This window comes from Pteronotus mesoamericanus, unplaced genomic scaffold (genome assembly GCF_021234165.1).
Source record: "Pteronotus mesoamericanus isolate MK-2021 breed Mesoamerican mustached bat unplaced genomic scaffold, CSHL_Meso_final scaffold_651, whole genome shotgun sequence".
NCBI classification, from domain to species: Eukaryota; Metazoa; Chordata; class Mammalia; order Chiroptera; family Mormoopidae; genus Pteronotus; species Pteronotus mesoamericanus.
Window position 1 is genome coordinate 47,074,177 of NW_026555325.1, and position 24,191 is coordinate 47,098,367.

Consider the following 24,191-nt stretch of genomic DNA (forward strand, 5'->3'; position numbering starts at 1 on the left):
CAGAGGCAGGATTCAAACCCAAGCCGTTCAGACTCCGAAGCCCACAGATTCATTGGCACATGGTTGGATTGTCGAGTATTTTGTTCCTTTATGCAGCCTCACCTCTTCATGTTACTAACTTTTCTGCTCCAAGTGACCGGCGTCTGGTACAGCTTTTTCAGCTCAGCTGTCACAAGCAGCCTCCTGCATCTTCCTGGTAAGATCTCCATTCCTCTAAAATGCCCTCTTTTCCCAAATTATTCTTTTTGCCCCCAGTGAAACTCTCATTCCCATAGATCAGCTATCCTTGAGCAGTGTTAGGATGAGAGTAAGTGGGATTAAACTCACTCACGCAGAATATAAGTGGCAAAAACTGTTGTTTCTAATGATGACTATCTATCATACAGAAAGAGTTAATTCACAAATGTTTTGTTCATTCATTATTTCTTTAAAGAATCCTTTCTTAAATGACCAGACTCTGTTCTAGGGGTAGAATGTCAAAAAAGACAGACAAGGTCCCTCTCTCATAGATTTCACATTCTGGTAGGGAGTGGAAGACAATAAAGCAAAATAGAAGATTTTGGGTGCTACAAAAATATTAACTTAGACACCGAAGACATTAAGAGTTGGAATTCAGTGAAGCAAATAAAATTGAGAGTTCTTTTGGACAGGACCTATGTAGGCAGAGTGATGTAGAAGAGTTATTTTACAAATTGGATGCCAGATGGGTGATGGCACCACTCACTAAGGAAAGGAACCCAGGAAGGGGTATTGGGTCCAGACAGGGGAGGGGGATCCTGAAGTATGGGGCTTGTGGGAATCCTAGGAGATGGCAGAGATGCCCACTGGGAAGTGGGATTTATAAGTCTAGTTCTTAGGAGAGAGGATGAGGCTGGCGATGTCTTTTGGGAAACAGTGGCATGTCTGTAGGTAGAACATTTAGCTGCATACCATGATTTGAGGTTTTCTGTAATCATCTTTCTTCTCTACTTCCCTCCTTTCCCTTCAGCTAGTAAATCCAGTTTGAGAAATGATCTTCCTCAGACAAGGAACCAAGTAGTGTGAGTGTTTAACTTCTGGAAGCAATGCCACAGGAGTGTTGGGAAGAGAGAAGTTCAGTGTTTCTAAGAGAGGGATGAAAATGATTTCGTAAAGTCAGAACACAAAGTGTTAATTTGTGACTTTATGAAAGTGTCCTCTGCTAGGGCGGTGGAGTGGTGGAGTGGGGACTCAGCCCAGGGTCTCCGGCTTCTAAATTCCATGTTCTGTCCAATGTGTCTAACAGTAATGTTAGTGTTCATCAAAGTAGGTGAATACTACTATTTCATCACTCTTAATCAGTTACTATTCATTACTTGTATCTTTTCATTACTATTAAGTTATTTCTGTTAATTAGCTTATTCTTAATTCTGTTAATGAAATTTTGTTAGAAGTATTTTTCAGATAAAGGTAGAATATTACAGTAAATCTTTGTGAAACAAGATTCTTAAGGTAGAGCCGTCACTAATATTTTTGTGTGTGAAAAAGATCAGCTTTTAAATTTCCCTCAAGTCTTAACGATCAGGGAGGAGGAGGCTTTGCTGACTGTGGAAAAGGCATGGGATTTGAAGATAGAAGGCCTAGTTGAGTCTTGGTTCTGTTTAGCTGTGTGACTGTGGAAACTGTCAACCTTTCAGGGCCATCATTTCCTCACCTATAAAATAGGATTAATGATAACTCTGTTCTTCCTATTTCAGAAGATGATTGGCAGGAATAAATGACATACTGAGGGGGGAAATGCTTAAGAACTGGAGAACATTATGGAAAGACCGGTATGGAGGGATGCACATGGTGAGAGGCCTGCTGCAAGCAGAGGGCTCAAGACCACTGAAGTTGGTGCTCCTTCTTCTTTCGTGTCACAGAAAGGGGACAGGAATGATTTGTACAAAATCTACTACTCAGAGTTCCCTGTTTTAAAAAAGAATAGAGCAAAAGTTTTAGTTATGTAAATTTATTAGTTGATGAGTTTGGGGCAGAAGTTTATTGTAGTTGTATTTGTATTCCTTTTTCTGTACTTGAAATTCCATATATTTTCACTTCAGAGAAGGCTGTTTAGCAGTGTGAGTTGGGATCACATTGAGTTAAGCCTAAAAGCTAGTAAAAGTTAAAGATACAGAGGGAGATGACCCCAAAACCAGCACTGCTGGGGAGTCCAGGATCCATGTCAGGGACCAAGGAATGGAAAAGGTCAGGGCTCCTTTCGGCCCCCCGGTGGGGTAAGCCCATCTCCGAGCCTCCTGGGCTGGATGAGAGACCTGCACGGTGCCTGTGGTCGGCCGGCCCCAGGATACAGACTCCCGGACAGGCCCTTCTTTGCTCTCCCCTCACAAACCTGTTGGGCGTGTGTGCATGTGTATGCTTGCCCTTCCCTCATTTCTGCTCCTTTCCCAGCCTGAACCATACCGTCAATTTGATTTCAAAGTCTGCCTGCTTCATGCAGTCCACGTGCAGCCTGCACACGGGGACAGAAGTCCTGGCTCACACTGCAGTCTACCTCAGCATCAGCTCCTGGGGTTCTGGGACCTCGTCAGAAATGGTCTTTTGGCCCATTTTATCTCATAACACAAAAATCTGCTTCTTAGTAAACTTTTCTGTTGTAATCCAAGATATTGGGCAGCTGTTGAGTGGCATTTCTTTTTCTATTTTTTCTTATCCTGTTCCGCCTAATGATTCATCAAAGTTTAAAATATTAACCATCTTTGAAAGCCAATTCAAACATACATCCAACCTTCTTAATCCAATTGTACAGCTGTTACTAAAAGCATAACTACCCCTACACGGCCAATTCTTGTCTCCACTGGTCCAATCCAGAGGCGTTTCTTAAGCCCTTGTCTAGGTTTGACTTCACATAAGGACCTTGGAATAGGGACATAGCACATTATTATTATGTAGCAAAAGAGCACTGTCGGGCAAGGGTGCAGTTACCTTGACCTTCTGCCGGCCAACCAACTCTGGCTCCATTCTACCTCTCTGGACCTCTATTTCCTTGTCTGTCTCTATTAAGGGGGTTAGACTTGATATTGTGGCTTCTTTTAGTTTTGACTCTAATGATCTAATTTTTTACACTGGTTGGTTTTAGTACATGAAAAACCCCACATCAGACTCCTCCCTACCCACCATCCCAAGGGCTCAGACTTTGAATGGTTTTTGCTGATAAGTCAGAAGTATGCACAAAGCCATTCATGTAAACTCATTCACGTCACGCCCTGACAACAGACGGTCTAGCCACCAATAGGGGATGTGATTTATGATAGTGGTTGCTGGGATCTGAATAGAGAATTTTCTTTCTTCAAAGCCAGTTGACTTGAATGGAAACCAGAACCCTGAATCTTAGGCATTTCTCTATGTAGTGGCTTAGACAGAATCTGTAAAAGACTTAGCTGTTCTTGCTGAAATATTTGCATTTTACTTAATGGTAGCTTACCTATTTGCATGCTTGCAGTTTGACCTTACACGTTGATTTGATCTTTTCAAAACCCACATGGTGTAACCAAGGCAGTTATGACCATTCCTGGGCAAAACCCACTTCCAGCACTCGTGTCATGGGTCCCACCCCTGCATCCAGGGTGCAGCACGAGCCCCGCCGGGGCCGCCATTGTGAAAACTCATTTGTTAGCACTGCGTGTCTAAAGCTTTCATTTTACATCCACTATTGGAAGAGTACATAGCAATCCCCCAGGTAATGTAAAGGAGTAAATACAAGGGAGATTAGGTGGTACAGAATGCTAACAATCCTCCTCTAAGGGTGCAGCCTCACTCTAACTTTAGAGGCCTTTGAGAAGGTGCTACTGGTATCACACATTTTATTTCTGGTCCAAGGAGTAAGTGGCTCTCGAATAAAACGCCAGCATCCTTCACCAAATTTTGCTTAAATGTTGTAGTTGTACCTCAGAGGTCATTTTTGTGGGATGAATTGTACCCCATGAAAACTTTTGTGTCACACTGCTAACCCCCATTTCCTTAGAATGTGACTGCATTTGAAGATAGAGTCTTTAAAGAGGTAGTTAAAATGAGGTGATTAGGGTGGACCCTAATATAATCTGACTTGTATCCTTATGGGAAGAGGAGACTGGGGCACAGGCACATACAGAGGGAAGACCACGTGAAGACGCAGGGAGTAGATGGCCATCTACAGGCCAAGGAGAGGGGTCTCGGAAGATACTAATCCTGCTAATACCTTGGTCTCAGACTTCCGGCCTCCAGAATAATAAGATAATAAATTCTGTTTTTTAAGCCCCCTTTTCTGTGGTATTTGCCGACTGATAGTCACACAGGCCAAGCTTCATTTTAGTTTAGGTCCCTCCCCTCTAATGCTTGTAAGATAGTTACTTAGCCTTGGCCTAGCTGCTTCTAGTGATATGGAACTTGCTTCCTCACAAGGTAGCTAAGATCTTATGTCACTTAGGACTCTTTTTACTTGAGGTGGCAGAAAACCTTACCCAGGACGGCTTAAGCAAATCAGGGAATGTATTGTGTAACTGAAAAGTCTAGCAAATGGTCTGAGGTGTAGCTTTAACCAGGTTTCAAATGCTGCGATCAGAATCTGAGTCTCGCCATCTACTAGCTGTCTCCTGTTCGGTTGACTTCATGCCCAGGCCTATACTGGAGGTCCCAGGCAGGTCCAGGCACACATATTCCCAGGATCAAGCTCAGGTCAAAAGAGAGAATGCTACATTCTCTTGGTTTCTGCTTAGCAGCTAAAACAACATCTATTGTATTGACTGCCCACAGGTCTGACTTCGGGCTAACACAGCCCACTTCTTCTTCAGCAGGAAAGCCCTTCATATGTTTGAATGTCCCTCCTACAGCTTTGTGCCTCCAGTTCCCTCAGGGATTTTCCCCAGAACACCATCCCAGACTTTCCTCCCACTTTCCCCATCCTTATTTGGGCTCCTTTCTCTCTCTCTTTTTTTTTGTCAGTGATCTCGTAATTGTTCTCCTTCCTTCTGTGGTGTGGTTAAAGTAAAAAACAATAGAATTTATCTTCTTTTAATTTGATCATGATGTCCTTTCAGCTTCAGTTTTGATGAATTTGTTTAGTTCCATCAAATTTATCTTGGGGCCAGCTAAAACTCTTGAGGCCTTTTCCAAGTTAATTGCTATGCCAAATGTCAATGATTATTTTCTGCAAATTACAGAATTTGTATTTTATGTATCTCTCAGGCCATCTCAAGGCAAATTTTTAAACAGAATCATGGGTGTGTGTGTGCGTGTGTGTGTGTGTGTGTGTGTGTGTGTGTGTGTGGTGTCATTTGACTTTAACCCAAATGGAAACTATACTCATAAAACAGCATAGTGTATCATCCAAGTGATTGGGTTCCATTAGTTGGAGTTCTGTTTTGTTTTGAACATCCTTATTTTTCTACTTGGAGATATACACAACTTAAGAAAAGATATGCCGATAAACTAAAAAACAATGGAGAGATGTAAATGTGGTCAGGAACCAGCACAGCCCTGATTGATAGTTACCATAGTTAAACTCTTAGCTTATCAGTCTCTTGGGAGAGGAAAGATTTGAAAGGAGCAAAATAATGACTTAAGACCAGCAAAGAGTCAGACTTCACTTTTACTGTTCCTTTTTCTAGAAGAAAAGGTAAAGGAAGTATTTGTAGCTGCACAAAACATACACAACTGAATGAATATTCCACACACCCCTCTCTCCTCTCATCCACCCTTCTGACACACAATGTAGTTGTAAAGCCCTGTTCTACAAGGATGGGTCAGTGACCAGCGACACCTGCTTGGTCATAGAAACTTAGTGGCTTCCAGGGTCTCTCTGGGTAATTCTGCTATGCTGTGGTTGGTATGGGAGTGCCAGGGACTCTTTGAGCTTTGTGGCTTGTATGCGAACTCTTACTCTTCTGGCGAGACAGGCCTGTGAGTACTCACTAACCCTGTTATCTGCTTGTGCACATGTGTTGAGGATCAATTGCATGAGTGCTTCAGGATGCCCCAAATAGGCAAACTGTAGTCAGCTATTCATTGAACTGTTGCTTGTCCACATAAATGATTTAATATTTATCTTCAAGCATAGCCTATTAACATTAATCAAAAAATGTTGCCAAATATGACATCCATTTTTTAAATCATCCTAGTTCTAGGCTACTTTTATAAGCCAGTTCATTCTTTCCCATGCCCATCATTCATTCCTACACCATGACTCCTATACCATCATAATTCCTATACCAAAGGTGCACAGTTTACATTTAAATCTTGTTCATCACCATATCCCTGCACTTACATAGTGATCAATAAATATTTGTTGAATGAGGTTCTATTTAAAGTATTCATGTTTTCCCTCTAGCCATGAATATTTATTGAGTGCCTGCTATGTGTCAAGTACTGGAGATAAAACAGCCTACATAATGTGGAAGAGACCTCACCCTGTGTGGGGCATACAGTCAAGTTGTCGTAGGGTTACAAATGAGACAAGGGTTGTGAGGAGAGGCCTGTGGTGCTGGGATCACATATAAAGGAGCTGAGTGAGATCTGAAGGAGGAGTAGGACATCAAGTCACAGTTAGGGATGAGCGGGGACAGTGGCCCAGTGGTTCCACTTGGCATTCATGTGGCTGGAGGACAGAGGGCTAGGCAGAGTGTTGTGCCAGATAGGCTACAAGGGGAAGATGTTTCATAATGGAATCTTGCTTCCTGTTAGCAGTTTCATCAAAGGTTCCCATTGTGTTATGTATGTTTTCTGACAATTCAGGTGGCTCGTGATGCAAACGAGCACATTCTTGAAGTCAGGCTGTGCAGACTGCCATTTTCTTTGTCCAGAAAGAATATGATAATGGCAATGCTGATTATTTCATGTGCCTTTCCTAACTATTTGTAAGACTATGTGGTTTACTCACAGCCAGTCTCACAACAGATTCAAAAGACAATGGATGTTGAATATAACTTCCCTAAGATGTATTGCTTTTAAAGTTTTTATTTATTGATTTTAGAAAGAGAGGAGGGAGAGGGCAGGGGAAGAGGGAGGGAGAAAGAGAGAGAAACACTGACTTGTTCAACTTACATATTCGTTCATTAGTTGCTTCTTATATGTTGGGTCTCCTGACCGGAGATTGAACATGCAACCTTGGCATATTGGGACAACACTCTAACCAAATAAGCTACCAGCCCAGGGCCTGTCTATTGTTTTTAAGACAAAATAGAAACTCAGATAATGTTCCCTTCAGGTTGGAGAGCCATTGGTCCAACATCGTACATCATTCATTGTGCCTTTTTATAGCTACATGAAACACAGTGACTAATCTCTACTCATACTTTGAGAAAGTAGATATACACATGGAAAAAAATTCAAAGAGTACTAGAAGATATCCAGTAAAGTCTCTCTCTCATACCTGGGACAGTCCCTAATTCCCCTTCCTAGAGACTATCAGTGATAGGAGTTTCTAGTGTATCCTTCCAGAGATGCTGTTTTCACACTTACGCTCATGCATGCATATCTAACTCTCCCTCTCTGACATATTAGAATGCTGTACATACTATTCTGCAGGGACTTTTAGCTTGCTTTATGTGACAGCATCAAAGTAGTTGGTGGATTAATGATAAATGGTAACATATTCACAACTTAATCATTATAAAACACAAAAATATAAAAATATTTGCTGATCTTTTGGTGTAGGGCCAAACCTTTTCTTTGAAAACAATTTTGCTGATTGAGATTAAACTATACCTATAATCTATAGTTTCCACCAGTTTCAATTTCTTTAGTGTGGAATATGAACTTAAAAATACTTTCTCAGATACAATCTGAGAGCAGATTTCTTTTGGTTTTTTATTATTTTAACACCAATTTTTATGGTTGTCTTTCCCATGCCTAATTGGACAGTTTTTTTTCACCTTTTAAATATTGTTATATTACCAAAAAGTACAGAAATCTCTATACAAACTCAAAATCTACAGACAATGAAGGCCTCTGTAATAAAAAAAATTTCAAGATAATCATTGATCATGGTTTGGTTTCTATCTCCTTCTAGAATTGTTTATATACTAGTATAACTTGAGTATGGACACACACACATGGCATTTTTATGACATAATGACTAGGAAGCCACTATTTTAAGAGACTCATTCAGTAATTCTCAACAAGAGTTGTTTAGAAATGTACAGGGGGCATTTTTAGTTACTTTAGAGGCTGGCACTGAACAAGCAAGGGTCAGGGATCCTGAACATCCCTGCCATGAATGGGTAGGTTCCATATGTTAAAAAAAATTATACTATCCATAACAGTGGTCAAATAGAAACACTATTTTCAAGAGAAGAGTTCTTTTTTCCTTTATATTTTATCAATTTATATAAGATTATGTTAAATTATATTACTATAGATACACTGAGTACTTGAGCAAGGCAGGCTCCTTTTGAATACAAAGGTAAAAGACACCATCCTTATTTCCCAGGAACTCACAATCTTCTGTATTCAACAGTGGTAGATTGTGGCACGTACTCTAATGGAAACAGAGTATAACAGAGGAACAGAGGGAGGTAAAACCAGTTATACTTGGAGACATCTGGGAAGGTTTCTTGGAAGAGATGACCCCTTTCAACGATAGGACTCTCACAATTAGAGGGAGTAGTTCCAGAAGGTGTGTCATGGAATAAAAAAGGACTGTGTCCTCAGCCCTGCCAATTCTAGCTGAGTACTCGGTCTGGATACGACGTGTCACAGTTCCGCGCAGGTTGTCAGGGCACAGACCCTGTGGCCCCATTCTCTCTCCCTGTCTGGCTGCTTTTGCTACCACTGGGGCATGAGAAGAGTGTACCATGATGGTAGCTCAGGGAATGTCAGCTATGTCCCCTTTAAACCAGAAACAGGATGGCAGGAAATGCCACCTCGAGAGGATAAGGAAGGGGAGAGAGGAAAAGAGATTCTAGATAGTTACAATAAAACCCTGTTCTGCTAAAGGGGAAGAGAAACCCTAGTGGAATATTTATAGTAACATTACATCATGGAGTTTGGTTGGAGGAGGTGGATGGATATGAGAAAAGAAGTATTTTTCTAGACTAAACTTTAACTCTTTCAAGGCCAAAACTTTGTATCTTAAATATTTTCTAAAGAGTGTAGATATACATTTTTTTCCTACCTTCTTCAACAAACTATAGGGAACATTGTCTTACTAAGGTCATCAGTAGGAATCAGTGATTATACTGGAAATAAGCTTCATTGCTGGGAGGCCCGTACTGCTTACATTGAATGCTTACATCAAACACCAGAACCTTCACTGTAATTAGCAGCTGATGTCTGCCTGGTCTAGATAGACATCAGCAACAATATCTAAAGGAGGTTTTTGTTTTGTTTTTTAATGACAGGTTTATATAGACCATAAAAGGATGATTTGGGAACAGTGGAACCTAACCTAAGTGTGAGACATACTGTTTACCATACAGAAACATGAGGTAGACTCTAAACTGTGTGGGCTCCAAGTACCTGGTATTAATGACCAATCTATCTCATTAGACCTGGTGTTGCTCTAGCTAGGTGTTGCTGAGGAAATTGTCTGCTGGTCTGTAATTTGTCCAAAATGTTGCTTTCTGAATCTTGGTTTGTTGCTAGTCTCTCTTCATCTCCCACATGCCCTTGAGCAACAGGTGTACGCATTGGAACTTGTGCATCTTGTAACAGGTTGCAGAGAATTTTTAGTCTACCTGTAGATTGAAAAAAAAGCAATCTTTATCCAGGCATTTTGTTTTGGTCCAGTAGTGTATTTTTCTGTTTCTCTTTTTTGAGGACCTTTTATGTTTTTCCAGCAGAGGTTTCGCACAGTGCTTGCTTCAATTCCTCATTGGGCTGAGACTAGGTTCTCTTTGCATGGTACTACTCTTTTGTTCCTCAGATCTGAACATCGTGGAATAATCCTGCTTAGGTCTTTCTTTGCTGCTCATACCTTGTATTGGCTCTGGAATGAAGAAAAATTTCCAGATTGGATCCACACTAGAAAACTTCATTTATCTTTTCATAAATCCTTAGACTTTGACCCCTTTTATATCTTTCACTTTGTATCTGTAAGACACCCTCCCTGTCTTCAAACACTTGCAGTTTTACGGTTAACCTTTGTTCCCATTGTTCCCTCTGCCTGTAATATTCTTCCTCTTTCTTTCTTTCTTCCTTTCTTTCCTTTCTTTCTTTTCCAATTATTTCTAACCCAGGTGTCTCTGAATCCCAGAGATAGCCAATGGCCTTGCCTCTGTGTTCCCACAGCACTTTGTGTACCTCTTAAAGTATTATATATTAACTTTACTTGCTATATGTCTGTCTTATCACTACATGGTAAGTTCCTTGAAGGCAAAGAGGATCTCTTAATGTTTATTCCCCTCGAGTCCTCAATGGTGGGTATGGTACATAGTGGTATCTCAACAAAGGTTTTTTTGAGCAAAATTCATGTCCATTGTGGTTTAGAGAGGTTCTTGACACATTCACCCCTATTGTAGATGGTTAAAATTAGAAAGGTAGGGTGTCATAACTAGCCTAAACTCTATGAGGAATTGTAGAATGACTGACAATTAATTTTATCCATATTTGAATACTGTCTGCCTGGGAAAAAGGTACCAGTATTATTATAAGATTACCACCAGTTTGTCCTGCTGTTGTGTCCTATGAATTGTGGTTGTATAAGAAATTAGAATCTCATAAACTTTTTCTCCTACTTTTACATTTTTCCCAAATACAGAATCAAGGTATGTGACTAGCAATTTGGGTTTTCCATAGTGCAGTGTTTTCTGCTGAATTATTTGATCCCTACCAGTTGTGTTCCTCTTTATAGAAAAGTTCACTTACACCAACCACCTGTGCTAAAATTGCCTTTATTTCTTGCTCTTTTTTATACTTACTGATTTCCTGTTGTAGGAAGGAAACAGGAAAGTGATGATATTTCTGAGCTTTTTCTTTATAAGTGTTCAGTAGGTATCTGTGTCTCACTGAGAGAGTTTCAGACTGTTTTTCTATATATTTCCAGACTTCACAGTGGCCAGGAAAATTGTAGTACCCTAAAAACATGTGCTCTAGTAAATCACATTATAAATTCCAGTTTATTAGCAAATCCTTATTTCATGAGAGTGCATGTATTTGTGAGGGCTAATATATAACAAAGCACCACAGATTTGATGGCTTTAAAAAAAAAACAACCCAGAAATCTATCTCCCCACAGTTCTGGAAACTAAAATTCCAAGGTCAGAGTGTTAGCAGGGTTTATTCCTTCTGGGAACCTGTCTCCCTGGCGTATCTTAGTCGCCTTCACCTGGTCTTCCCTGCCTGCCTCTCTGTGTCCTAATCTCTTCTCGTCAGGACACCAGTCACATCGGGTTAGCACCCACTCATATGACATCATTTTACCATAGTTACCTCTTAAAAGGCCCTGTCTCCAAATACAGTTATACTCTGAAGTGCTGGGGTTTAGGATTTAGGACTTCAACATATAATTGTATTTTTTGGGGGGGATATACAATTCACCCCAGAACAGTGAATAATATGGCAGTTTAAATATTGCACTCAGATATTAAAGAGATTCTCAGGTTGCTGAGATTACTTTTTAATGACTAGTCAGTAAATATATTGTTTACTTCTTTCCCTTTTCATAATTAAAATGCTGCCTTCCTTTCTGCTTATAGTCTTACCTTTGCTGATTTCTTGAAGTCATTGGCTTCCCCAGAGTGGTTGGTGAGGCAGGAAGGCTAGTGCTCTTCTCTTTTGGAATTCTGGAATAAAAATTTCATCAGAGAACAAAAGGTTACTTGGTTACTCTTCTTTCAAATAATAATATAATAATGAGGCTACCATTTATTGACTGCTTATTTGGGACAACTCACTGGGTTCTAATGATCACAACAAGCCTGCAGAGTAGATGTTATTATCCCTACTTGAAATGAGGAAACTGAGGCTCAAAGAGATGAAGTTACTTGCCCTGGATACTTCTTTTCTCTTTTTTAAATCCTCACCCGAGGATATATTTATCGATTTTTTTTTTTTAGAGGGGCGGAGAGAGACATTGGTGTGAGAGAGAAACATTGATTGGTTGCTTCCCATATGTACCTTGACTGGGGAGCGAATCCACAACCTAGGTGTGTGCCCTGACCAGATAGGAAACCTGCAACCTATTGGTGCATGGGATGATGCTCAGACCAATGAGCCACCTGGCCAGGGCACCCTGGGTACTTCTTATTTTGGTTTTTCTCCTCTGAGGCACCTCTTGGGTCCTGAAGGGCGACTGTCAACTGTGAGATTAGAATGTGGGAAAGAAGTAAAGGGTATATCAAGCTTAGAGCCACTTGGCTTGTTGGTGGCAATTTGAGACCTAAGGGTCCCAGAAATTATGGACTCCAGTGGCTGAATTCCACATGGGTAGAGGTTCAAAGGCATAGCACAGTCTCTTATACTGGGCCGATTAACTCTAGGTTGCTTTAGGACAGGACCTTTGAACTATGGGCTAAATAAAACAACGATTGTCATGATGACCCTGATTCAGAGTTGGGCTTAGAAGAAAGGTTCTGGAGAAGCGTTATGAACACAAGGAAGATGTATTACCAGTTTGTTTCTTTTTTAAAGATATGAATATAGGAAAGTATTACTGGAAGCTGCTTGAAGTCAGTTAAATCAGTGGTTGTCCATCCTGGCTGAATATCTGAAAAATCTGGGTAGCTTTTGAAAGCACGATGCCTGGGTACTAACCCTAGAGATTGTCACTGAGAGTGGCGTGGGCCTCGACATTTGCAGTTTTTAACAGTTACCTAAGTAAATCTTATATATAGCCAAAATTAGAAAGAACAAATAACATAGGCCAGCGTTTGGCAAGCTACGGCCCATTGGCCAAATCTGGCCTGCGGCCTGTTTTTGTGTATGGCCCATGAACTAAGAATGGTTTCTACACTTTTAAGTGGTTGAAAAAAGTCACATGAAGAATAATATTTTGTGAAAATTACATGAATTTAACTTTCAGTGTTTGTAGTTCAGATTTTATTGAAGCACAGCCATCCATGCTCATTCACTTACCTGTTGTCCTGTGGTTGCTTTCGCTCTACAGTAGCAGAGTTGAGTAGTCGCAAGAGACAGACAAAGCCCTAAGCTATTTACTGTATGGCCCTTTATAGAAAATGTTCGCTGATCCCTGAGTTAGGCTAAGTCAAGCTCATCAACAGAGCTGGTTTAGAACTGAAAAAGGAGATATAGGTTTGCGTAATGTGTCTGTTTGTATACTGTATTTTGCATTTAATTTCCTGTGGGCTTTTCTGTTTGTTTGTTTCCTAGCAGAGGGACCCTGATTGATTGATCTGTAGCAAGTTTGTTCAACAAATTTTTTATCAAAGAGGATTGAAACATACTTTTTCCCTCAAAATGTAGAAGTACAAAGAACATAATGTCCCTAGAATATGATGACCTGGACCTTTTCAATACCGAGATCTCCTAAGTCCCTTCTAATACTCATCTCCTATCCCATTCCTACTCCCTCAACACTTCTTTTGTCTTTCTCCCACCTTCTGTTTCATATTTGTTGTTCATACCAGCTGGATGCCTAAAAGCATTTCCTTTCCTTGATCCAGTGTTTGAAAAAAGCACAGTATTTGTAAGAATGACTTTAATATAAAAATGTAGTTGAGCAAGCAAGATTATGAAAATACATACTATTGCTTGTCATATTGGTTTATTTCTTTTAACTTCTAGTTTTCATCCACCTGAATTTAGAAAAAAGGAAAAGCATTAAGGCTAGGGAAATTAACAGAAAATGGAAAACAACCAAGAAAGAGGAATCCCTACCATAAGGTTGTGTTTTATACAGAGAAGCTGCCACCACGTGCTTCCAACTAGCCCATCCGATTCAGAATGAGCGAGATTGTAACCTTATGCTTGGATATACCACTTTGGGCCTTTGTTTATTTCGTTTTTATTTATAATTTTACTGCTGGTGATTGTGAGGGAGATAAGTGAGCATATGATTTCATGCTTTAAAAAAAGAAAACATAACAATCGAACTAATAGGAAAACGTATTTGATTTCCAAAGTTTACTATTCATCATTAGATGATAGTTTTGATGACCTTGAGAGTCTCCTTGTGAAACTGCTTGGTGTCTTGGGTACTGCAAGCAAGCTGATGTTCATATTCATACGTTCTCATTTTCATCCTGTCCTTCCCCTGTCAGAGTGAAGTAGCTACTCTCCCAGGCATATTCCCCCTACAGCCACCTGGAAGGGAGCCAGCAATGTCATTATAGATGGCAGTGTGCCCAGACTGTCTTAAAAAAAAGCATCTCCTCTGCTACTAATTAAGTTTCAGGAAGGGTGATGCTCGCCTTTATATTAACAAGCATTTTGAAAGGCTGAGGGCAGATATGTAGAAGCAGTCTTCTTATTCCTAAGAGTTTCTGGTTAAATTTAATTGTCCTTTAGCATCCCCACTTCTAAGTTGGGAACACTATGTGCTGGATGATGGATGGTTTGGGCAGGGGAAAATACAAGTAGTATCTGCATGTTTGTATCCTATTCCGGGCCCCTGACTGGTTCTTTTGCTTTCTTCAGGGTTCTGTATATTGGCCTGGCTTGCAATACGGCTCGCTATATTTATATTTCCTATCTGGAAAATGCCTGGACTGTTCTTCCCATGGAGGTTCTTCAAGGTAAGCTAACAGCTGGAATTATAATTATTTTTCTACCTGACTGAACTATGACTATGTAAAAGATCTGTGGCCTTCAGCATCTGACTCTACAAAGGAAGGGTGGACCCACTGTTTTATCTGATTTTGAGGTGGTTGTTAAGGAAGAGGTGACATCAGTGGGGTTGGTTCTTCAGTTATTCTGAATTCTGTTCTGTGTTTGTTGAGCCAAACAAAGCTGGATTTGACCCACACCCTTGTGATTAAACAAAGGAACTCTGGGGTAAACTCTTATGTACAATTGTTAGGCATATACATCCAAAGGTGTTTTTAAATTTAATGGATTTCTCTTTTAAAGATTTTGGTGTTTTGTTTTTTGTAGGTTAAGTACATGTAATGAAAAAAAGTTGTCATAATTATTTTATACCTTTAGCTATTTTTGTTACATCTAGTGATTTATAACTAAAGCTCTAGCCAGGCTATTGTTTTCCCTTTAAATCTTTGCTCAAATATGCTGACTTGGAATTCTTCTATTTGCTTTGATGCACTGTTTTCCTTTAACATGTAACTTCAAAAAAATTCCTAGGAAGCTCTTTCCAAGTGGCTTAAGAACACTGAAAACTTAGATATCTATGTGATCTCATTGCCATGTTAGCACATATATTTCTAAACACATCCTGAGAACCCCTGGTTAGTAGCTTGGCTAAACCATTTGGTGATTGGCATTATGATTAAAATAAAGGTTCAGGACAAGGTCATTGGTACTGAGGTCTTCTGGGACAGCCCAGACTCCTACATCATTAATTACACTAAATAGTCTGTGTATTATATACACTAGCTTTATAGATTGCTATTATCATTTTCCCTCACCCTGAGGATGCAAATGCAGCACATCAACGTAATTTCTTGTTATAATATCTAAGACGAAAGACTCAACAATTATCCCTTCTTGTCAGTGGCCTGAGGTAACCTCTGAAAATGGTTTGCTATTCCCTTGACCCTGAAAACCCTACAAAATCATGCAAATCAACAGGTTCAAATCTTTGTGTTCACTTTAAAAACACTTGTGAAACTTCCCAGGCCATCAAGGGTATGCACATCAGAAAAGCCACCGAGTATCTGAAGGATGTCACTTTACAGAAGCAGTGTGCACCATTCCGTCATTGTAATGGTGAAGTTGGTAGGTATCCTCAGGTCAAACAGTGGCCCAAAATGAGTGCTGAATTTTTGCTGCACTGGCTTAAAAATGCAGAGAGTAATCCTGAATTTAAGGTTTAGATGTAGATTCTCTGATCATTGAACACATCTAGATGAAAAAAGCTCCCAAGATGTGCCACAGAGCTTACAGAGCTCATTGGTGGATTAATCCACGCATGAGCTCTCAGACCTGCCACATTGAGAGGATCCTTACAGAAAAGGAGTGGATTGTTCCTAAACCAGAAGAGGAGGTTGCACAGAAGAAAAAGATACCCCAGAAGGAACTAAAGAACTAAAAACTTACGGCCTGGGAGTAAATTCAGAATCAAGTAAATGCTAATAAAAGGAAAAGCAGGGAGAAAAAAAAAAGTTACACATCTGAAAAAATGCAAGCTCATTCATCAGATCCCATCATGGAAATGGGGTGGGGGAGGGAGCATACCCTAATTAAAAGGAAATATAATTTATAGTCACATTGTAGTTATAAAATTCAAATATATACACACTTTAAAGGTGCTTTTCTTAGGTCTGATGAAATGGTGTAATTGGTGAAAGGAGATTTTGTTTATAAATATGTAGAAAATGGAAATACGGTGTTATAATTAAGAAATTATTGCTTATAATAATGAGACCTCTGGAGAGTCTTGAGGTAGGACCCACATCTCAGCATTATGACATTTTAGAATAACGAGACACTAAACATGAACTGCAGGAAAGAATTGTGCAATAACAAGGTATATGCAACACAGTTCCTAGGCTTTTTCGCCTCTAGTTCCTATTCTGTTCTCTGAGGCAGTATCCTTGCCTGACTTAACTGCTTTATTTATTGGTATAACTGCCACAGTATGCAGACTCTATAAAAATAACAAATACACTGGAATGCCTACAAAGAGGAAAGTATATTATAATAATATATGCCTATTTTTTTGTTCAAATATGAATTGCATGAAAATGGACAGTTTTCATAAGTGACTCAAGAAAAAAATAAAGGAGAGAAGCTTTTAATGAAATAGTTAAAGGAACAACAGAAGAATTTTATAGGAGGGAAAAAAAATGCTGTTGTCAATCAAAAAGCTATTGAAAAGAAAAAATATATATTAAGTAGGTACTAAGAGTTAAGCATCATGCTGCGTCCTGGGAATGAAATTTAAAAAAAAAAGCATATTAACTTAGGCCCCCAGGTCTCACCATCTGTTCCAGAAGCCAGATATGTAAACACATCATTACTGTACAGTGTGTTACATGGAATCAGAAAATGTGCCAGGTAACAGAGAAGGAGCTCTGTGGAAGGAATGATTAGCTTTGTGGAGCAGGGAGTGGGAGGCTGAAGATGTTACTGAAAGATTCCCCAAGGAAATCTTGTACAGGCTAGATTTTGAAGGGTGAACAGAACCCACCAGGTGGCCTAAAGGCAAAAGGCATTTTGGCAAAGAGAAGAGCCAAGAGCCCTGTGCCAAAGCTCAGAAGTGAGAAGCAGAATAGCGTCTTCAGGGAATCTGCGGTATGCCGTGGCCAGGGCTCATTTTATCTCCTTTTTTGTATGTATCATTCCAAGCTGCGATCCAGGACAGAGTTTTATAATACCTATGTGTACCTCAGGGCATCATCGCATGATTTAGGAAGTTGGCCATGTACTGACTCTAAACAGAAACGCCTCTGCCTGTGGCAGGCTATAATTTATACTTCCACTCATCATTTTATTCTCCCCTGTGCCAGTAGAAACCCACTTACTGATCTGAAGCAAGTAGAAAGGGGGATCTATAAAAACAGTCTCCTTGGCTAATAGAGGGCTCTGTGACTCGTTCCACAGAGCTCTTTGTGTCTAAAACTGGAGGAGATGGTTTCATTCCCTGGCAGAAGTGCTGAGTATTTTGGCTGTATAACAAAAACAAAATCCCTTGCCTTTGTTTGACCCATGCCTGTCCTACAGAAAACAGTAAATCATCCATGTGAAATTAATCTCTTGTCACAGGAACATAATTTGGCCTGAAAAGGTTTGTTTTGCCAGTCTGGATCCTTCCACCTTTATGAACTTATCCAAATGATTTTAAAGTCCCTGTGCTTCAGGCAGCTCTACTTACAACACAGTAAAGAAATGATGACAAAGCACCAAGTGATTTAATTACAGTATGATAGACGCCCCTTAGTCCCTTGACTGGAATTGTTACCTGATGACGTGGGGCTGACATCACTAATGATCTTGACAGTCCAGACGCTGAAGAGTCAGCACTTCCATTCTTTGATTTTTCAACCAGTTTCACACAAGAGGGTCTATCTCATCTCTCCATCCTATCACCCCTTGCCTCACCCCCAAACGCTATGAGAACTGGTACCACCTAGTGGGCAACTGAAGGGGAGGCAGGGAGGGATGTACTTTTTTCCATATCTCCTGCTGCCAGTCTCTTTCCCTTTTGTGTTGCATGTGACTGAGCAGGAAGATTCCATGTTATCCTTTATTCTTTGAAGTTCTTGCTCATCATCACTATTAGACTCCTCAGGCCCTGTTGGTAATAATTTACAGATGGGAGGGGGGATTAGGCAAATTTTCTTCTCTAGGAAGGAGGCTATGCAGGTAAGGTGTGCACTTGGGGATCAGGGTAAGACTGTTGGATGCTGTAGGGAATTGTGAGGATGTTTCTTACCTAGGATCTTTTTCACATTTAGTAGCCAATATTCTTTTGCGATCTTATTCAGTAAGCAGTGCAGCTACCATTTGCAGCAAATACATTGTTCTGTAGGCAACTGGTGGCACCATATAAAGAAGCAGGAATGACCGTAAGGAGCCTGTAGTTTATTTTAAAAAGAGACAGTGGGGCTCAGTGCCTAAAAGCATTGCTGGGTGGAGTGGAGGGGGTGGGACAGTTTATGTTTATTTCTCAAGATCTCATTTTTTAAAAACCCATAGGAATTTTCTCCTTTACTTTTGTACAAGAAGCATTGAAACATTCCTGATTGTGGTCAGGAGGATACACTTTTGATCAAAATCAAGCTCAAATTTCTTATGCGCCTTCCTGTGTCAGTATCAGTTGTGAACCCTTACTAGACTTTGAGATGACTGTGATCAAAATTATTCTTGCTATTAAAATGTACTTAAGGAGAGCAAGGCCAGCCTGGGGCTGCTGTAACTAAAGAGGTCCTTTTGAGGTATTTGAATTAATGACTCAAGTACTGAAGTGTGAAAAATGTGGCCTGTGTCAGATCTTTCTCAGCAGGATGCTTGATCAGTGGGAGCTGGGTTAAGATTCTAATGAAAGATAGTTTATTAATATCACCAGTAGGAGGGCTTGAACTGACATTTATGAAGCTTGCTCTCTTATTTAGTATGCCTATTCAGCTGAGTAAGACATGTTTTTATTAGTCTTATATCTGGAAAAACATGGAGAAATTGTGAAATGATTAGAACGATGCCCTTATCTGACAGTTGAAATTCTAGACATGATTCCAGTCTGTTACCATCCATACTGGAAATTTTCTGTCTGACTTAATCCTTGAAATACAAGGAGCTTACCACATGAATACAAAAAATAGACAAATGGTCTAAGTTAAGCATTTGAACTAACAAATTGTCATATGAAAGTCATTGGTGTTACTGCTGAAATTAATTTTTAATTGGAGTTGTCTATGAATTGTAACAGAGCAATTTTATTCTTTGTCACTCCCATTCTAAATTACTAAAAGTTCTCACATAACCTTTTTGTCAAATAAAGATTATTTTGTCCATTTAGAACTTATTTGAAATGTCTTCTGCTCCAAGAACCCTTTTCTGGTAATTGCGCCCTGCATTTAGTTCTTCCTTCTCAGAATTGTTCTCAAGCTTATGGACTGTGTCACATAGTTTAGCGCTTAATTGCTACCCAACTATTTTACAAATACTACTAGTTTCATTTCTGGACTTAAAAAGTTTTAACTCTTAAATGCAAAGACCATACCTTTTACTTTTTGAATTCTCCAAGAGATATGCACATAGAAAGATTTACTGTAAATGTTGCCTGATTGATTTTACAGTCTTCTGAAAAAGGTACTGTAGTCAATATTATCTTTTTTAACTATTTTTTATTGTATAGTTGGTATTTTTAATTTTTAAAGTTCTTTAGTGATACAGAGAGTTCTATTTCAAAAACTGATAAATATGTGAAGAAAATCTGAAAGCTAAATTTAAAGGCTGACCCTTTAATATGATAGCTTTTTCCTGATACCACCCTACCATCCATTGTACATCTGTGAAAACATCAGTGTATTTTAATTATTTACTTATGCTCCTACTTCTTTCTATAATTCTACTCAATTATTTGAGGCAGCTTAAACCAAAATGTGCAGTAATCTGGAAACCATAAAGTGCTTAGGCTTGAATTTTTTTTAATTATATTTTATTGATTATGCTATTACAGCAGTCCTGATTTTTCCCCCATGCCCCTTTCTACCCAGCACCCCCACTCCCCTAGGCAATCCCCCCACCATTGTTCATGTCCATGAAGATGGGTCATGAGTAGGTTCCTTAGCTACTCCATTTTCTATACTGTACTTTACATCCCCATGGCTATTCTGTAACTACCTATTTGTACTTCTTAATCCCCTCACCTCTCATCCATTCTCCCCATCCCATCTGGCAACCATCAAAATGCTCCCTGTATCCATGATTCTGTCTCGGTTCTTGTTTGCTTAGTTTGTTTTTTTAGATTCAGTTGTTCCTAGATATGTATTTATTGCCATTTTATTATTCATAGTTTTGATTTTTTTTTTCTTAAATAAGTCCCTTTAACATTTCATAGAATAATCTGGTGGTGATGAACTCTTTTAGTTTTTTTCTTGGCTGAGAAGCTCTTTATCTGCCCTTCAGTTCTAAATTATAGCTTTGCTAGGTAGAGCAATCTTGGCTGTAGGTCCTTGCTTTTCATGACTTTGACTATCTCTTGCCAATCCCTTCTAGCCTGCAAAGTTTCTTTTGAGAAATCGGCTGACAGTCTTATTTGAATTCTCCTGTAGGTTAACTAACTGCTATTTCTTGTTGCTTTTAAGATACTCTCTTTATCTTTAACCTTTAGCACCTTAATTATGATGGGTCTTGGAGTGGGCCTCTTTGGATCCAGTTGTTTGGGACTTTGTGCTTCCTGGACTTGCATGTCTACTTCCTTCACCTAATTAGGGAAGTTTTCTTTCATTATTTTTTCAAATACATTTCCAGTTTCTTGTTCTTTCTCTTCTCCTTCTGTGTGTGAATGTTGGAATCCTTTCTCCTTCTCATCTCCCTATGATGTGAATGTTGGAATGCTTGAAGTTGTCCCAGCGGCTGCTTACACTATCCTCATTTTGTTTTGTTTTGTTTTTTTTCTTCCTGTTCTGAGTGGTTGTTTTTTGCTTCCTTGTGTTCCAAATCACTTATTTGATTCTTGGCTTTATCCACTCTACTATTATTTCCCTATAAATTGTTCTTTATTTTGATTAGTGTACCCTTCATTTCTGACTAGATCTTTTTATGCTGTTGAGGTCCTCACTAAGTTCTTTGAGCATCCTTATAGCCAGTTTTTTGAACTCTGCATCTGATAGATTGTTTATCTCCATTTTGTTTAGCTCTTTTTCTGGAGTTTTTCTCAGTTCTTTCATTTGGCAGTGTTTCTTTGTATCCTCATTTTGGCAGTCTCCATGTGTTTGTTTCTATATATTAGGTAGAGCTGCTATAACTCCCTGTCTTGTTAGTGTGGCCTAATGTCACAGGTATCCTACAGAGCCCAGTGGCATAGCCTCCCATGTCACCCAAGCTGGGTACTCAAGGTGCACCCTTCAAGTGGGCTGAGTGTACCCTCTTGTAGTTGAGCTTTGGTTGCTCTTGGTAGATCTGTGGGGGGGCTTTACCCAGGCCGGTCAGCTGCAAGGACTGGCTGTGACCACTGACCACCAGCCTCCACCCTCTGTGGAGGATCAGCTGTGTGGGGGCAGGGCGATGTTGCTCCAACGTGGTAACTGTCCACTGGGGTTTCCCAGGTAGTGCAGGCCAAGGTCAGCCCCAACCTGTATTTTGTCCATGGCCACCCTGTCTGAGCTACAAAACAATCTGAGAAGGCTGCTACTCGTGCTGGGCTTGGAGATTCTCATGTGAAGCCAAGCTGTGAATCAAGGTTGGCTGCTGCTAGTGCCAGGCCTGAGGCCACTTAGCAAGAGGTACAGGGGCTGGGGGCTCACTGAAGCTGGCTGTTGCTTGTTTGAGAGGATTTAGGGAGTTACAAAGCATGAGCCAAGACCAGCCATTCATATGGAAAAGCAGCTTGGGTGGACCAATAAGTTGGGTGGGACTGAGTCTCTGGGGATCTCCAAGGTGGGGACAGACAGTGTTAGCCAGGTTCATGGAGTCTCAGTTATGACACCAGCCTGCCAGCCCTCTGGCTCTATGTGGGAGGGTTCAGGAAAGGGACATTGGCTTCTCCCTGCCTTTCTATCTGGGAGAAAGCTGTCCCCTAACTGCTGCCTTGATGCCAGACACTTCAATTCCTCCTGGTATGCCACTGATGCCTTTGAAGCTGCTACCCCAGTGCTGGAGCTCAGATGGAATGAGTCTGAGTGAGTCCCTTGTGTGGGTTCTTTAAGGGGAACTGCTTGGGACTCCAGAAGTTTCTTCCACCAACTCGATCCCCGCTGGCTTTTGCAGCCAGGAGTTGTGGGGACTTATCTTCTGGCACTGGAACCCTGGGCTGGGGGGCTTAGTGTGGGGCTGGGACTCCTTGCTCCTGCGATATCCCTGAATTTTTATCTACTGCACGTGGATGTGGGACCAGCCTCTTCCACGTCTCTGCCCCTCCTACCCGTCTGGAAGGATGTGGTTTCTTTAATTCTGTAGTTTTCAGAGTTCCATTCAACTTGATTTCTGGCGGTTCTGAGTGATGTTTGTTCTCTATTTTAGTTGTAATTCTGATTTGGTTTTGCAAGGAAGTGAGTCGCCATCGTGACTAGACGTGAATTAGATTATTTGTATTCTTCCCAACCTAAAAGCTCTGTGTCTTTGGGAAAATGCTTAATCTATCTAAACCTCAGACTCTTGTGCTATAGAATAGACTGATATGAGTATTAAATAAACTAACCTATGCAAAGTACTTAGCACATTACCAGGCATGTAGTTAGCCGTCAATAAATATTAAATAATATAAAATAACAAAAGAAATATAAAAAATTATAAATAAAAATCAGTACAGGGGGAATATATGGTGGAGAAAAGTAGATTTGCAGTTGTTTGTATGGAAAATATGCAATAATCAATAATAAAAGAATAAACTCTATTTCACATACAGCTGTTTGCCCCACCCTGTATAATTTAGTAGATTCTCTTCTAACAGGTTAAATTGCAATTACTCATTAAAAGCCTGGCCATAAATGACTAGTCAGTGCACACTATCATTAAAGTTAACATTGCCATGTTATCATTGGGGTGATAAAGTTATCATTGGGGAAGTGAAATTTTTACTGGCTTTGATATAAAATCACTTCTCATATGTCGCTTCATATGGGGAAATACTGAGCATGAAATCTTAGTGTTGTCAAGTCTTGACAGTAAACACAGTCAATTTTGGGGTGGGAGTCTCCTAAAACCTGCTTTAATACATGCCAAGGGCGTAATGCCAGTGTGTAAAATTCATGAGGGCCCCAACACATTGTTGTTACCAGTTACAGAATTTTTTAAAGTTTTTTTCTTTCTTTCTTTTTTTTTTTTTAACATCTTGCAAGGTGAAGCTTATGGAAGCTTTATTTCCTCTGTCAACTTTTACTCATACATGAGATTTGGACATTTTCTCCAGTCTCACCCAGGGTACCTCTTATCCACAAATGCTTTCATTCTCATATCCCAACATATAGACCACCCCTTAGTTTCAACATCCTTTTGCTCAGCTGTCATTACATGTCAGACCTTGTGGTAGGTGCTGGATATTTTTGCTCTCCTCAAGGAGCTCAGTCTGCTCCTCTTTCAGGTAAATCCTGCCGCCTTTAACTCACCCGACTATAAACTCCATGGTGGTTAGGGATGTGTTTTGTGTATTGTCATATTCTCAGAGCGGAGCAGGGGCTCTGGCCCATAGTCCGTATGTTCAATAAGGGCTGATGAATGAATGCAGAGAAGATTCTTACAGTGCTGTGCATTGGTGGATGCTGAAATAGAACAATAATTGTTGCATGTCTTTTATAAAGTCTCTTCCACGTGACACACAGAAGGTTCATTTGTGCAGCTGCTACTAAGTCTATTGCTCTTTGTAGGATCCTCTGCTATTTTGAAAATGGCCATTGCTATTGGCGGCTCTGACTTTGGCAGAGATATTGGCTTGCTGTTCACCTGCTGTTTCCTCTTCTTCATGGACACACACACACACACACACCCACCTAGATTCTATTTCCTAGTCTCCATTACAATTAGGT

At 40.1% G+C, this 24,191-nt stretch overlaps 1 protein-coding gene across 4 annotated transcripts in view; it reads left to right on the forward strand.

Moving 5' to 3' along the window:
* MFSD6 (major facilitator superfamily domain containing 6) overlaps nt 1-24,191 on the forward strand; it is a 70,242-nt gene that overhangs the window by 31,588 nt on the left and 14,463 nt on the right. For all 4 annotated transcript variants that reach the window (XM_054562632.1, XM_054562633.1, XM_054562631.1 and 1 more), the window contains one exon: nt 14,527-14,624. In XM_054562632.1, coding sequence (XP_054418607.1) covers nt 14,527-14,624 — 98 coding nt within the window. The remainder of the gene's footprint in view (nt 1-14,526; nt 14,625-24,191) is intronic.